The 13,970-nt window shown below is 35.7% G+C and overlaps 1 protein-coding gene across 1 annotated transcript; it reads right to left on the bottom strand.

Moving 5' to 3' along the window:
• Nucleotides 1-618: 618 nt before the first annotated feature.
• LOC127103313 (cation/H(+) antiporter 15) lies at nucleotides 619-3,382 on the bottom strand. The gene is made up of 3 exons (XM_051040581.1): nucleotides 3,191-3,382; nucleotides 1,957-2,970; nucleotides 619-1,866 (listed from the first exon to the last, which is right to left on the bottom strand). The coding sequence occupies exons 1-3, from the start codon at nucleotides 3,380-3,382 to the stop codon at nucleotides 619-621; spliced, it is 2,454 nt and encodes an 817-aa protein (XP_050896538.1).
• Between the last annotated feature and the right edge of the window lie 10,588 nt (nucleotides 3,383-13,970).

Raw genomic sequence — 13,970 nt, 5'->3', positions numbered from 1 at the left:
TCCTTTAAATAATTATAATGCAGGTACGAGCAGACACATAAAATAATTTAACTATTAAAAAAATAAATTGAAATATAGTATAATAAATAAATGACTTTACATAATGGACATTAACCACTTAATTTATAAAAAAAACAATTCATTCTAAATGTTTCTTATTCACCACACCGACGTTGTTGACTTTTGATACAAGTAAGTCGGTCCCTTTCTCGAACCAAAGACTCATGATACTATTTGTTGGGGGAGTTTTTTACTATGGAGCATTAAACATAATGGGATACCCTATAATTTTTCGAGCCTGACATACGACCCATATGAACTAGCCATTTTAACACCTTTAAATGTACGGCTCAAAACCACACTATTCAATTTTAATATATTATATTAAATATCTGATCGTTTAAATAAGTAAAACATATAATAGTATTAACACATGTAATGGTAAGGACAGACGCATAAAATGATTTAACTATTAAAAAAAAAATTGAAATATGTTATAATAAATAAATGACTTTACAGGATGGACTCTAACCACTTAATTTATGAAAAAATGAAACAAATCATTTTAGCTATACAAAATATTAAATAATCCAAAACTTTGTCTCGTCGATCAATCTTTTACAAATTTTCAGTACCACTTTTCACTTCATGACATTTTCTAACAACATGTTTTCTCCCAACCAAATACTGTTGTACAATAAGCACAGAAGATTGCGTACCAAAGCTAGTTGAAGCCAATATGTCACCTATAACACCAAGTTCAGGATGGTCACACCATTCCAGCAACCTCGAAAAAATCATTGAGTTCTTACCACTTCCTTGTCCAACAATGTACAAATCATATCCAGGTTTATCAATATCATTAAGAAGCGTTGGAATCTCTTCGCCCGTATTTGAATGGACTTCCTTCTCGGAGTAAAGAATTGAATCGTTATTGTTCACTGCCTTGTGCCTGAAGGAAATTATACACTCTTCATCCAACTCTTTTTGCATCACATTGTCTATAACCGTCGACAACATTTCGTGACGAGACTTGCTTTTTTCCATTTTTAATTTTGTTTCTTCTGCAGCCTTACCTAATAGATTGATCCTCACAACATGTAATTGTGTTCCTGGATGCCCCGCCATTCTCCATGCAATAGACAAGGCTTCACGGTCGTCAGGTCCACCGATGAAAATCATTATAATGCGCAGTTTTGTTTCTAACAACGATCCTAAACCGCGGTCCACAAAGATCCCTACTGAACAAGGTGCTTGTTGTAGAACTTTTTTATTTATCTCACAATGTTCATTGTGGATTATTTCCGGAGCATCTTCTATTGTTGAGTACTCTTTGTGAAAGGGAAGGAGAATTAGGCTGGCGCGTTTCTCTTCGGCAACGTTGTAAATGTCCTCATGGATAGTTGTGTAGGACGAGACAACACTTGATATGTCAAACCTAACCGCATTGTATTGTTCTACAAGTTCTTCAAATGCGTTAGTTATGCTCTCAAACTCTAATTGTAATCCAGAGTTGGCTGCTTCTGCACCACCAACCGTGTTGTTTGAATTATCCATTTGGGAAACAAGAATAGCTGTGCCGTGTCTAGTGAGTTGAACTAAATGAGCTACATAAACATGTATAGGTGAAAGCCTAGTAGCATTTGTGGCTTCAATGACATGGATCAAGTTATTGGCATGTTTAGCATTGTGGACACAAGCGACGATTCGAAGCTCCACACCGAACCTCAGTTTTTGCACGGTCCTTAATTGCGATTGCATGAATCGGAATTTTGGTTTGTATATTGCATTGATCAAGGGAGAAACCATTACAGTCATTACTATAATAGCAAGCATCATAACCATGAAAGTATATGGATCCAAAATCTGCAAAGAAAAAAGAAAAAAAAGTAACTTGGTTAAAAGGCTGTTTGATTTAAATCATGCCATAATAGAAAATTGGTAGTTTAAAATTACCCTTTTGTCCCAAGCAACATTCAGTAGTATGGCAGCCATGACACCCTTGGTGTTGAGAAGCAATCCAATGGCAACTCCATCTCGGGCAGGCATACCGAAGAAGAAAGTGACAATCACAGAGCTCAAAACTTTAGGTATGCATAACAAAAGCATAATCAACAACATTAAACCTGCATTCTTTTGCTTCCAAAGGAAAGGCAAGTTGAGTCTAAAACCAAATCCAGCAAAGTAAATAGGACACAGAATCCCAGAAACAAAATCGGCTGACCATTCCAAAACCATATCAGCAAACTTTCCATGAGGCAAAATTAATCCAAACACAAAAGCTCCAACAATAGGATGTGTACCGAGAGAATCTGTAATGTAGGAACAAATAAACACTCCCGTCAACACGTCCAATAAGTGTGATTTTCGCCACGTGTTCATACTTGTTTTGTGTTCAATGATTGGAGTAAGGATAGGTCTCACCACAGCAAAGCAAAAAACTATAAACATCAAAGTAGAGATTACTGAGAGATAAGGCTTTCCACCTCTAGTCGAATAAGGAATCAACAAGGTGAACATAACCCAACCATATGCATCGGTTAACATAGCTGCTGTCAATGCATCTTTTCCAAGTTTTGTATATAAAAGTTTAAGATTAGCTAAGATTCTTGCAAGGACAGGGAAACCTGTTACAGAAAGTGCTAAACACCAGAATAAATATGCTTTGCCTTGATTTTCTTTTGGTGTTTGCGCGAAAACATCATTTTTATCTATAAGTTTTTGTTGTAGAGCTAGAAATCCAACACCAAATAACATTGGCGTCACAATGCCGGCAATTGCTATGCTTGTACCTTTCTTCCTTGATCTTAAAATGGTGTCTGAATTCATTTCTAATCCACTTAGGAACACATAGTACATTATTCCCAAGTTTGCAAAGGTTTCAACAGTTAGGATTCCATATTGACTGTAAAACAAGGAAAATACCCATTCGAAATTTCCCAAGAGACTTGGACTCAGAGTAAAACCAGCCTGCATTATATAAAGTTCAGAAATTATTATATTTTTTATCTCTCATTTATGCAATGCAGTCTTAATGTATGAACTTTTATATGTTTTTATGGCAGTCTTAATGTATGAACTTTTATATGTTTTTATGTTGAAAATTCAATGTAACTAACTATCATGTGTATTGATGATTCAAATTTACTGGCAAAAGAAAGAAAGAAATATATGATGAATGAATACTTACCAACACCTGTGCAATAATGAGGGGCACACGAAGGGGCTTGAGGACGAAATAGAAAAGCCGAGAAACCAAAATATCATAAGCAATTTGGAGACACAAAAGAGGAACGTGTTTTATCATAATATCATCAGCCATCCAGATATTGTTTGAAGGACTAAATGATACATTATAACATGCATAATTTGCCATCTCCATCTTTTCTTTTATTGTTCTTTCTTCTCTTAATTAATTTCTTATGTTAATGTATTTTTTTTCTCATTTAAATACTATGTTTTTTCTTTTACCTGAATAACATGCAAGTTATGATGAACAATGATGTATTAGAGCTGGCAAATGCAGTTTACATTGTTTGTTGCTACTATTTTACAGAGTGCTCTATTTTTCATGATCTATGCTGAGATTATTGTTGATTTTTTATGATAGTTTTTGTGTGTAATAAACATATGTATACCCACTTCCGCCATACACTAAATTTAGACATTGAACCTCTATTAGTTACTTAAAACAAATTCATATTGATGAAAACTAACTGATGACGATATCAGAATGTTCCATACCGCTTTTCGAATGTCTTCTTTTATTTCTGAAAATATTAAATCTATTTTCAAAATTGTTTCAAAAAACTAATGAGACATTAAGTCAGATAAATAAAATTATAAAAAAACTAATGAGACATTAAGTCACATAAATAAAATTATAAAAGAGAAATGTATAAATACCAAATTAAAATTCTGAACTTAAAAAATAAACTATTTTACATTATCTAAGATAAAATCATTATTCGGTCTATTTAATTATCAACCGTTCATAAAGAATTAATAAGAATAAGATTGCTTTTTATATAAAAATAATAATTTATTGTAGAAATTTTAATATAATAGACCCAAAAAAATAAGCATATTAATATTTTAACTATATAAATATGCAACTTTTATCTTAAGCACCTTTAAAGTTGAGCACATAATTGATTAAATTTAATATGTAAGTATTTTAAACACAGATAAGGCTTAGTCAACAAAACCTTTGCTTAGCTTCCATAGTTACATAGCTATAAAGCCCTTGGTCGAACTGAGTCTGAATCTTACACTTTCTAGATGCTGCAAATGTTCATAAAATCCAGAGGTATATAAGCAATTCATAATTTCAATAAGAAAATCAAGAAATAATACTTAGAATATATGCCATAAGATTTGGCACTATAACACACATTAAAGGTTTCAGAATGCAATGAGGGTGTCTTTTGTTTTATAAACATCACATTGTGTAATAACAATACTCTCTGATGATCTAGTAAAGTAAAAAAGACAGTTTTCTCTAATGATACAGCTCATGTTTGATGTAGGCTCACAACAAACTATCCATTATTATACTTATTAATGAATGAATGAAGAAGACATCACATCACCAATGATATCATGTGATAATAAGAATTTCTATGGAATCCCAAGAAACTTCAATACCGATCAAGATACCAGTACAATATGACACGAATGCATAAAATTTTTAAAAGTCAATATATGATACACTCATATACAATAACAACCATGTTTTATTCCACTAAATGGGGTGGAATACATATTTCAACTTTTGTCATAATGTCTATCCAAGAACATTCTTATATCCAAATCGTTAATCTTGAGATCTTTCTTTATAGCTTCACTTACAATTTTTTTATGTCTTCCTCTACCTCTAGTTGTTCGACTTCTCTCCATCTGATCTACTCTCTTTACTACAGAATCTACAAATCTTCTCTCTATATGTCCAAATCACTTAAGTCTATTTTCCACCATCTTTTCTACATAGGTGTTACCCCAACACTCTCAAATATTGTCATTTATGATCTTGTTTTGTTTATTCTTACCACACATCCAACGTAACATTCCCATCTCTGTTACACTTAATGTATTCTCATGTTGATTCTCAACCGCCCAACATTTTGTCCCGTACAACATCGCTGGTCTCCGCAATCCAATAAAATTTTCTCTTTAACTTGAGCGGTACTTTTATCTCACATAAAACCCTTGAATCCCTCCTCCATTTCAGTCACCCAACTTAAATTCAATTGTTTATATCCCCTTTTATTTCTCCATTGTTTTGTACTACAGATGCGAGATATTTAAACCACGTGACTTGTGGGATGATATGATCTCCAACTATCACCTCTAGGTTAAAGATGTTTCTCCTTTTGTTGAACTTACATTCCATATATTCCATCTTATTTCTTGCTTAGCCGAAAACCATGTGTTTCTAAAACTCGTCTCCAAGTCTTCAATCTCTCATTTAAATCTTGTTTCGACTCTCCAAGTAGAACTATATCATTTTCAAAAAGCATACATCTCAGTACTAACTCTTGGATGTGTTCCATGAGTACATCCAAATTAAAGTAAAAAAGTAGGGTTTTAGGTTTTAACCTTAGTGCAATCCTATTGTAATCGTTTGTCTCTCCACCATGAGTTTGCACACTGGTTTATACATATTCATACATATCTCCCTAGGCACTCTATCATACACATTCTCCAAGTCAATTAAAATTTAGTGTAAGTCTTGTCGGTCCATCCAATAGTGCTTCATCACACGCCGTAGTGGATAGATTGCTTTCATGGTCGACCACTCAGACATGAAAACAAATTGATTATCAGTAGCTTGAGTCTCTTTTCTTAGTCTTTGTTCAACCAGTATTTTCCAAAACTTCATGGTATGACTCATAAGTTTGATCCCCCTATAATTTGTATGATTTTATATATCCCATTCGTTCTTATAGATTGGAACTAAAGTGCTTATTCTCCATTCATCTGCCATTTACTTTGACCTCGTAATTTCGTTAAAGAGTTGGGTGAATCACTTAATTCCTCTATCTCGAAGAAATTTCCATACTTCAATAGGTGTGTTTCTGGCCCAACTATCTTACTGTTACTCATCCTTTTCATCGCTTATTTCACTTATTTCACTTCTTGTTTCTGAATCTGATGGTAGTAATTACAATTTTCATCCTTTTCTCTAATGTCGAGCCAATTAGAGTCAAGTGAAATATCATATCTTTCATTAAATAAATTGTAGAAATATGTATCTCACATATCCTTTATATCATTTCCCGGAATCAAGCTTTGCCTTTTTCATCTTTAACACACTTCACTTGATCCAAAACTCATTTTTCTTTCCCTTTCCTTAGCAAGCCTACATATAGATTTTTCTCCCTGCTTGGTTCCTAAAGATTGGTATAAACCGTCAAAAGTTCGGATTCTTGCTTCACTCACCGCCTTCTTGGTCTAATTCTTAACTTTCTTATACTTTTGCTAACTTTCGACATTTTTACACCTAGATCATTCTTTAAAACATTCATTTTTTACTCTAAATTTACTTCGAACACTTTCATTCAACCACTATGATTATTTACCCCTAGGTCCATAATATCTTGATTCTTCCAACGCCTCTTTGGCTACTTTTCTAATCTCTTGGGACATCTTATTCCACATATCATGTGCACTTCCTTGTGGCTGTCTAAACTCTCCCTCCAAGATCGCGTTGAAAAGTTTCTTGTTTTTTACTCTTCAAATGTCACCACTTGATCCGCGGAGATCCCATGAGATTTCTTCTATTCGCTCTCCTCTTGACTCTTACATACATAACCAATACTCTGTGTTGGGTAGTCAAGCTCTCTCGCAGTATAACTTTACGGTCCAAACAAATTCTTTTATTTGACTTTCTAATAAAAAAGAAACCTATCTGGAAACATGTCACCCCACTCTTATATGAATTATGCTTATGAATTTAAATTTATATAAATATTTAAGTGAATTTAAATAATAATTTTATATAATCTTACTATTAGTGGTATGATTCCACGAATTTATTTCTCCTTCCCAATTTTACATAAAAAATTATTTTAACTACCATGCACAACATATATATATATATATATATATCTTCCTCTCATATATATTAGAATATACTATTTCTACTATAACATATCACAAGAGAAAAATATAATTTACTGTTGTTGTACCCTAAAATTTGCCCTCCCCTTTTCTTCATATTTCCATCTAACCATGTGATTGGGGTTTCAATTGCATACATTGATAACTCATGCATAAGCATCATTCATTACCATGAATTCCAAGTGTTTGACTTGCAGGGCTTTGGAAATGCTTGGTTGGAACTGGTATCAAGGCCCCGAGGCCCCTAAAACCCTAATCTCATGTCTACTCAGTGTGTGTTCCGCTCAGTCTCTTGTGTTTGGTCTGTCCATTTTGTCCATTGAGTGTTTGAGTCTTTTGGTCATAATCCAAGTCCTTGGTCTCATAACTTTCATCCACTTTCATTCATTCACTTGATCGTTGTCATACCACTATGGCATGGTCCATGGGATCATGTTTCTCGCTTTCTGTGTCAATTATAGGTCTTGAGTTTGAGTTTATGGTCATGTTCATGTATTAAGTTCATTCATTTTCATTCAATGGGACCATTCCTTCCATTTTTATCCCTAAAATATTCCTTACATATAAAAAAGGTGCAAAAAAGGTGTAACATTGCAAAAAAACTTGTTTTTTGGAGGTTTCAACAAGGTGAGTCGACTCATGACTCGGCGTAAAACCCTTAGATCTGAACAGGTCGACTCAATTCTAGGAAACTTGAGTGAGTCGACTCACTCACTCTTTGTGTCGACTCATTCTCCTTCTTTCTTGGAACCATGTTCCCTCGGGTCGGAACAGGTCGACCCCTATGTCGACTCAATTCTAGGAAATATTGATTGAGTCGACTCATTCACTCCTTGCGTCGACTCACTTCCAGTTTTTCTTTGATTCATTTCGTCACGGGTCCGGACATGTCGACTCCCAGATCGACTCAACCATGGGGAAGACTCTGTTTGAGTCGACTCATTCCCTGTGTGAGTCGACTCATAGCTTGTTTTGCAGGATTTTTGCACTACTGTGAGAATGTAACTGGTGAGATTGAAACTTGAACTCTCATTATTGAAGATAGCCAAGACTCGCAATCCAAGACCCGTGCACACCTGCAGAAATACCAGAAAAACCGTGAGCACTCAACAACACTTTAAGGTTTGGTATTCCATCAAACTTCAACCACACACATTTTGAACACAATAAACCTGCAGCCAAACAAGTGCATCAAAATTCACAAACACTTAAACTTGCACAAACCTAACCAAAATATCAATTTGCACCACATAACCAATGTTAACCTACAGTTGCACGTCATGATAGTTATGTCTTGCACCTAAGCCAACATCAAAGTCTAATTTCATTCAAATTTTCACCTGCCCTAGCCAGTCATAAAAACCCATTTGAACACATTCCATTAAGCTAACCAATTAACTAACTTCCAACTCAGTGAGTTAACTATCTAAACTCACTGAGTTCATCCCAACTAACTCTTAAGCTAACTCCAAACCTGTCAATAACTAACTCCAAGCCACATTGATCCCAATCCTAATCACTATAAACTCTCATCTTCATCATCATTTGAAGTCTTCTATACTCTTCACACACTCTACACATTTTGAAATCATCACCTTCAATTCTCGGCAATTTTTCTCTGAATCCACTCCCTCTCACACTCAAAGCTCAATTTCCAAAACTCCATTGAAGCTTCACATTGAAGCTTTAAGAAGAGTGAACTCAACCTCATCACACTACAGTATTTTTGAAGCGAACCAGAAGCAAAGGCAATATCTCACCTATTTGTACAAGTGATTTTCCGTCTTCATCTTCTCCGATCAACATTCGCCGGAGCAAATATCAGCTTCGGAGGTAGGTCCATTTTTCACCATTTTCATTACATTTGTGTGGCTATGCTGAACCTTGCATCATGTTGTTGCAAACCCCTATCATGAGGAGCTCTGAATCTTGTTCATGGAGATGTATTGTAGATATGAGTTTTAAGGGATTCTTGAGGATTTGGTCTTAGATATTGAATTTAGGCCAGGAATTAAAGAGTTTGGAGTTTACATTCTTGTTCAGGAGGGAGAGACGAAGGTGGAGGTGGTTCTGATGTCCATTTCTGGTAGCCACCGCCGCCAGAAGCCATTTTCGGCGCGGTGGCCCGTGGTGGAGTTCTGGTGCCGGCGGTCTGAGCTGTCATGGAAAAGGCGCGCAATGTACATTCAAATTTCTGTTGGCTTTTTCCAAGCCAGATCCCAATCTTTGGGCTTATTTTTGTTTGGGTTTGTCGCACTCCAAGTCCATTGCATTGCTCTCTCACTCCAATTTTTCTGCTGCACCTCTTGGCTGAAAAGAGCTTGTTCAGCATTGGCCTTTGGCAACTAAAGCCCATGTATTTGGGCTCTGGTTTGCTCTCTTTTTCCAGCATGCATCCGAATCAGGCCTGCACCCTCTATTTTGCAAAGGCCATCTTATTTTATTTGTTATTTTGTTTTGTTAACTAGATAACTTTGATTGATAGAATTTAGGTTAATTAGACCAATTAGGAATGCCCCTAGAATTTTCATAATTAGAATTTTAGATTCGATAACCATTAAAATTGCCAAAAGACCATCTTACCCTTTAGGAATAATTTTGGACATTTTAGCCTTATAATCACATGCTCCTTTAGGAATAGAATTTAACTTAGAACTTTAATCCCAAAGTCTTAACAATCACATGTTCCCTTAGGAATTTTAACATAAAATTGAACTTTTGACTAATCATGACATGATCCCTTAGAGTTGTGTGATTAACTCTAACCACTAGATTAGGTCTTACTTAGTTATTCCAACCCAATCACACCCGTGATTAAATTGGTCAAAAGCAATTTTGATTAATTAAATCCTTTAAACTTGTATAACCCCACAGTCAAATTGAGTGATAAAAAATACTTGGTCACTTAATAAGATTTTTCTTTTAAGCTGTGGAACTCGAAGCCTTAAGTAAGATTCTCGATCAAGGCATCCTCAGTCATACCAAGCAGCGGGTTATACAAGTGCTTCAAAGGTGGAAATTGCAAAAACTTGTCAAATCAAAGTTAGAAGTGTGTGGCACGAGCCTTAAGCAATAGAGAAGGAATGTGACTGGAGTATTCCTACCCTCATTCTGAGTAAATTTGGGTATGAGTCGAATGACCCAACGCTCATTGTATTCACCTCTATTCATAGACTTTAGTGCAATTTGAATCGAACGATTGTTAAGGTCTTCATCACTACAAGAGAAACAATGAAGATTTTTCTCTCTCCAATCATATCACCTTAATTCCAATCAGTCAATCCTCATCCATTCCATGAAAGGGTCGCATGCCCATTTCTCAATCACTAGCTTCAGGCATTGCCAATCAGTTCAGACTATGGCTTAATTTATGGCTTTCCATCAAGGTGCAGACCTTGGCAACCTTCTAGCCTATGGGGTTCAGACTCTGGCCTTATCTTTTGCCTCATGGTGCAGACCTTGGCAGACCCCTTTAGCCCATGGAGTTCAGACTCTGGCTTTATTCTTTTCCCATAAGATACAGATCTTGGCATTCTTGCCATATGGAGTTTGGACTCTGGCTATACCTCATTTGTCCTTGTGATTGATCACCATCTTTGGTTAGTACCACCTTTTGGCTTGTTAAGCAATCTACATTGCCTCTGGGAAATCCTATCAAATCCTCTTTCTTTTAGCCCTGGTGGGCTGAACTACGAATGCTCTGATTTGCTTATTGCACTATAAGGATACGTAGGCAGAAGAATCCAGATTCTTCGCGGGCTATCTTATTTATCAATCTACCTTATCTATTGCTCAATCAATCATTCTCCATTCATTCAATCTATACCATCTTTTTGAGATCAATCATATTTCTCCTTGGACTCCTTGTCTATCCTTTTTGGATGTATTAACGACATTCCATCTCCTCAATCGAGATTTGTTTGGGCTACAACCCCAAACACTTAATTCAGTATTTCCTTTTGGCTTTACCCTATAGTGGCGGTCTTACTAGTCCATGTATTGGTAAACGCCTACCTTGCTCTTTGATTCAGAGTCTATCTCCTTTTTGGATCCAATATATTATTCTTATTTGATCTTGAACTATTTGTTTCCCCAACAAGTGATACCATTCTTTATACTACAATCATGCCTTGAAGTGGTATTTGTCTTGTGAGCCCCCGTTGCTTAGACAAATGTCTCTCTCTATTCTCGTGGTTCCGAACTACGATTGCTCTGACTTTCTCATTGCACAATGAGAATACGTAGGCACGGGGATGTGAATCCTTGGCGAGCATACTTCTAATTATTCCTCCTTCGCCATAAGGCATCACTCATATCTTTCACTATTCATTATCTACCTTCGATCATAAATTGTTCATCCAGTGACATACTATTTCTTTGACATCGAAATACACTTTTTTGGAATTCCATACACACCCTTTTAGGACACCTAATGTAGTACGCCTTTCTACCTATAGTTGTTTGTGCTACAACCTCAAACATTTAATTCCTTCCTTTTTTGGCTAAACACCCTATAGTGGCGGCCTGATGGTCCACATATCGGTTAAATTCATTTCCCTCTATGATACGAATTTCATTTCTCTTATTGATTCCAATACACTTTCACCTTTCAGTTTCAAACAATACTTCTCCAGTCACTTATCACCAGATATTCAAATTTTGTGACTTCGGTCACTTCATTCCATTCATCTCCACGATGCATGCATAATCTACCTTCATTCACTCCACGTGATATACCAGTTACCATTGATCCAAATACACTACCTCTTTGTGCTCCTCCTTGCGTCACCTTGTGAACCAAGAGATGTTTGGGACTGTGCCCAAACACCTATTTCTTCGTCTTTTTGGCTTTACCTTATAGTGACGACCTACTGGTCCACGTATTGGTAATAGCCACCTTACTCTTGGGTTCATATTTCCACCCTTGTGGGAGCTCAAAACACTATTCTTTGGTTCATATCATACTGTGATCACAATTCTTTTCACCTCCCGCCTCTAGTTCCTTGAACTACGAAGCTCTGAATTCCTCATTGCACTATGAGGATACGTAGGCATGAGGGCCCTAATCCTCACTGAGCACTCTATCTATTTCTTTTCCTTTCCCTTTCTATTTCTTTTCCTTTCCCATCCTTTCCCATGGATGTTTGGGGTGCCAATACTTTCCCCTTGCATAACCGACTTCCTTACCCACTATATCTCTTTCCCCTCGGGTTTTATCGATGTTTTCCCTTTCCTTCGAGAATAAATAAAGTTTGATGGCGACTCTGTTGTATGTTCGAGTGTGCGATACGTTCAGGTATATTTCCACTAGCTTCAGCTGTCTATAGTGAGTATGATATATCAAACTAGGTGTATCTAAGAAGTATCAACACTTTTTTAGAAAAATAATAATTTAGTGGATACTTTCTGGAAATATACCAGTAAGTATTAGATGCGTATTGGGGTATCGAATACGTGTCGGATATCAAAACTTTGCCATTTTTAAAATATCTAGGCTTCATAGATGGAATCCTATGAAAGCTAGAATTGTTCATGAGTTTTCAAAAGGATCAATGTGATAGGATTGAATTAGCAGTCTAGAAAAAATAAGAATGAAATAGTGACACAAATAAGGAAAGGGATGAATATTATTGATGGAATAAGGCTAGAGTTCATATGAGATCTAGTAAAATACAGTAAATTTGCATGAAAAAGGGAAAGAAAAGATGAAGAAAAGGGTCAAGCTCTTCGAGAGGCCTTATCTCTCCTAGGGAATTGAGTATCAAATCATGCATACTGACAAGGGAACATTCCCTTTGTATATAATCCCTCAGATCTAGAGTCTCTCTCTTCCTGCTGTAGCGGCAAATTCATGACCACCGAGCTATTGATTAACTCAATATCAATAAAACCAGAGTCGTCATCGCGCTTTTATTGTTTCCAAAGGAAAAGGGCAAACGTAGGAATAAAACCCAAAGATAAGAAGTTTTCAAATCAAAACTAATAAAATGTTAGAGATTACAGGTAAGGGGGTTGGTTACACAGAGGGAAGGTATTGGCACCCAAAGTGTCCTAGGTACTCCTTGAGAGCTCTTTTTGTGTGCAAGTGTTTTGGTTGAAAAATATGTTTGATAAAAAAGTAGAATGAGGGGATGATAAAAGAATTCAATTATTTACAATTTTGTGTTTGACAAGACCTTTGGTCTTATGCCTACGTACCAACACAAAAATGAGGGATAAAAACATCATAGTTAGTGGTAAAAATTTCAAAGATGGATGGATTGATTTTAACAAAAGCTTAAAGATCTTTTGTTATCAATGGGAGAATACTCAACCAAACATCCATCAATAATGACTGATTTTACAATATCTAAGAGGGAGGGCTCCAACTTGGATTCAATCAACAAGTACGCCACTAACCCCTAATAAATGGAATAACTTACAATCAATATATCATGGAATGGGAGAATTATATCTCAACTAAAGATAACTCAAATCTAAATTCTTTCTTTTGAAAAGTTTAAAAGAAAAAGGCACAAAGTGGCCAAAAGGATTAAATGAGGTTGTTAGTTCTTTTTTGTCTTTTTGAAAATTAAAGTCAATATAATTAAGTTCATCTACAAGTTTGATTAAGAAAATGTTTTGAAAATCAATGGCATAAGGCCAAGGTTTCTACTCATTAAAACAAGTATAAGTTGAAAACAACAAGCAAAGAAAGTTTTGAAAATGAGGGAGAGATTTTGAAATTAAATAAGGTGGGGGAGATGAAGGGACTATCCTAGACAAGATTTAAAAGTTTGTAGTTGAAAAAATCTAACCAATAGGAAGCATCCATAAGACAAGAGTGTCAGATAGAAACTCATTTCCTT

This window comes from Lathyrus oleraceus, chromosome 7 (assembly GCF_024323335.1).
Source record: "Lathyrus oleraceus cultivar Zhongwan6 chromosome 7, CAAS_Psat_ZW6_1.0, whole genome shotgun sequence".
Taxonomy (NCBI): domain Eukaryota; kingdom Viridiplantae; phylum Streptophyta; class Magnoliopsida; order Fabales; family Fabaceae; genus Lathyrus; species Lathyrus oleraceus.
The sequence above is the reverse complement of the archived record's forward strand: the minus strand, read 5'-3'. Positions and strand labels throughout refer to the sequence as shown.

Coding starts and splice junctions, on each gene's coding strand:
- LOC127103313 (XM_051040581.1), bottom strand. CDS start 3,382: ATGGAGATGGCAAATTATGCATGTTATAATGTATCATTTAGTCCTTCA. Junction 2,971..3,190: donor TCATTATTGCACAGGTGTTG/GTAAGTATTCAT, acceptor TATATAATGCAG/GCTGGTTTTACTCTGAGTCC. Junction 1,867..1,956: donor ATGTTGCTTGGGACAAAAGG/GTAATTTTAAAC, acceptor TTTTCTTTGCAG/ATTTTGGATCCATATACTTT.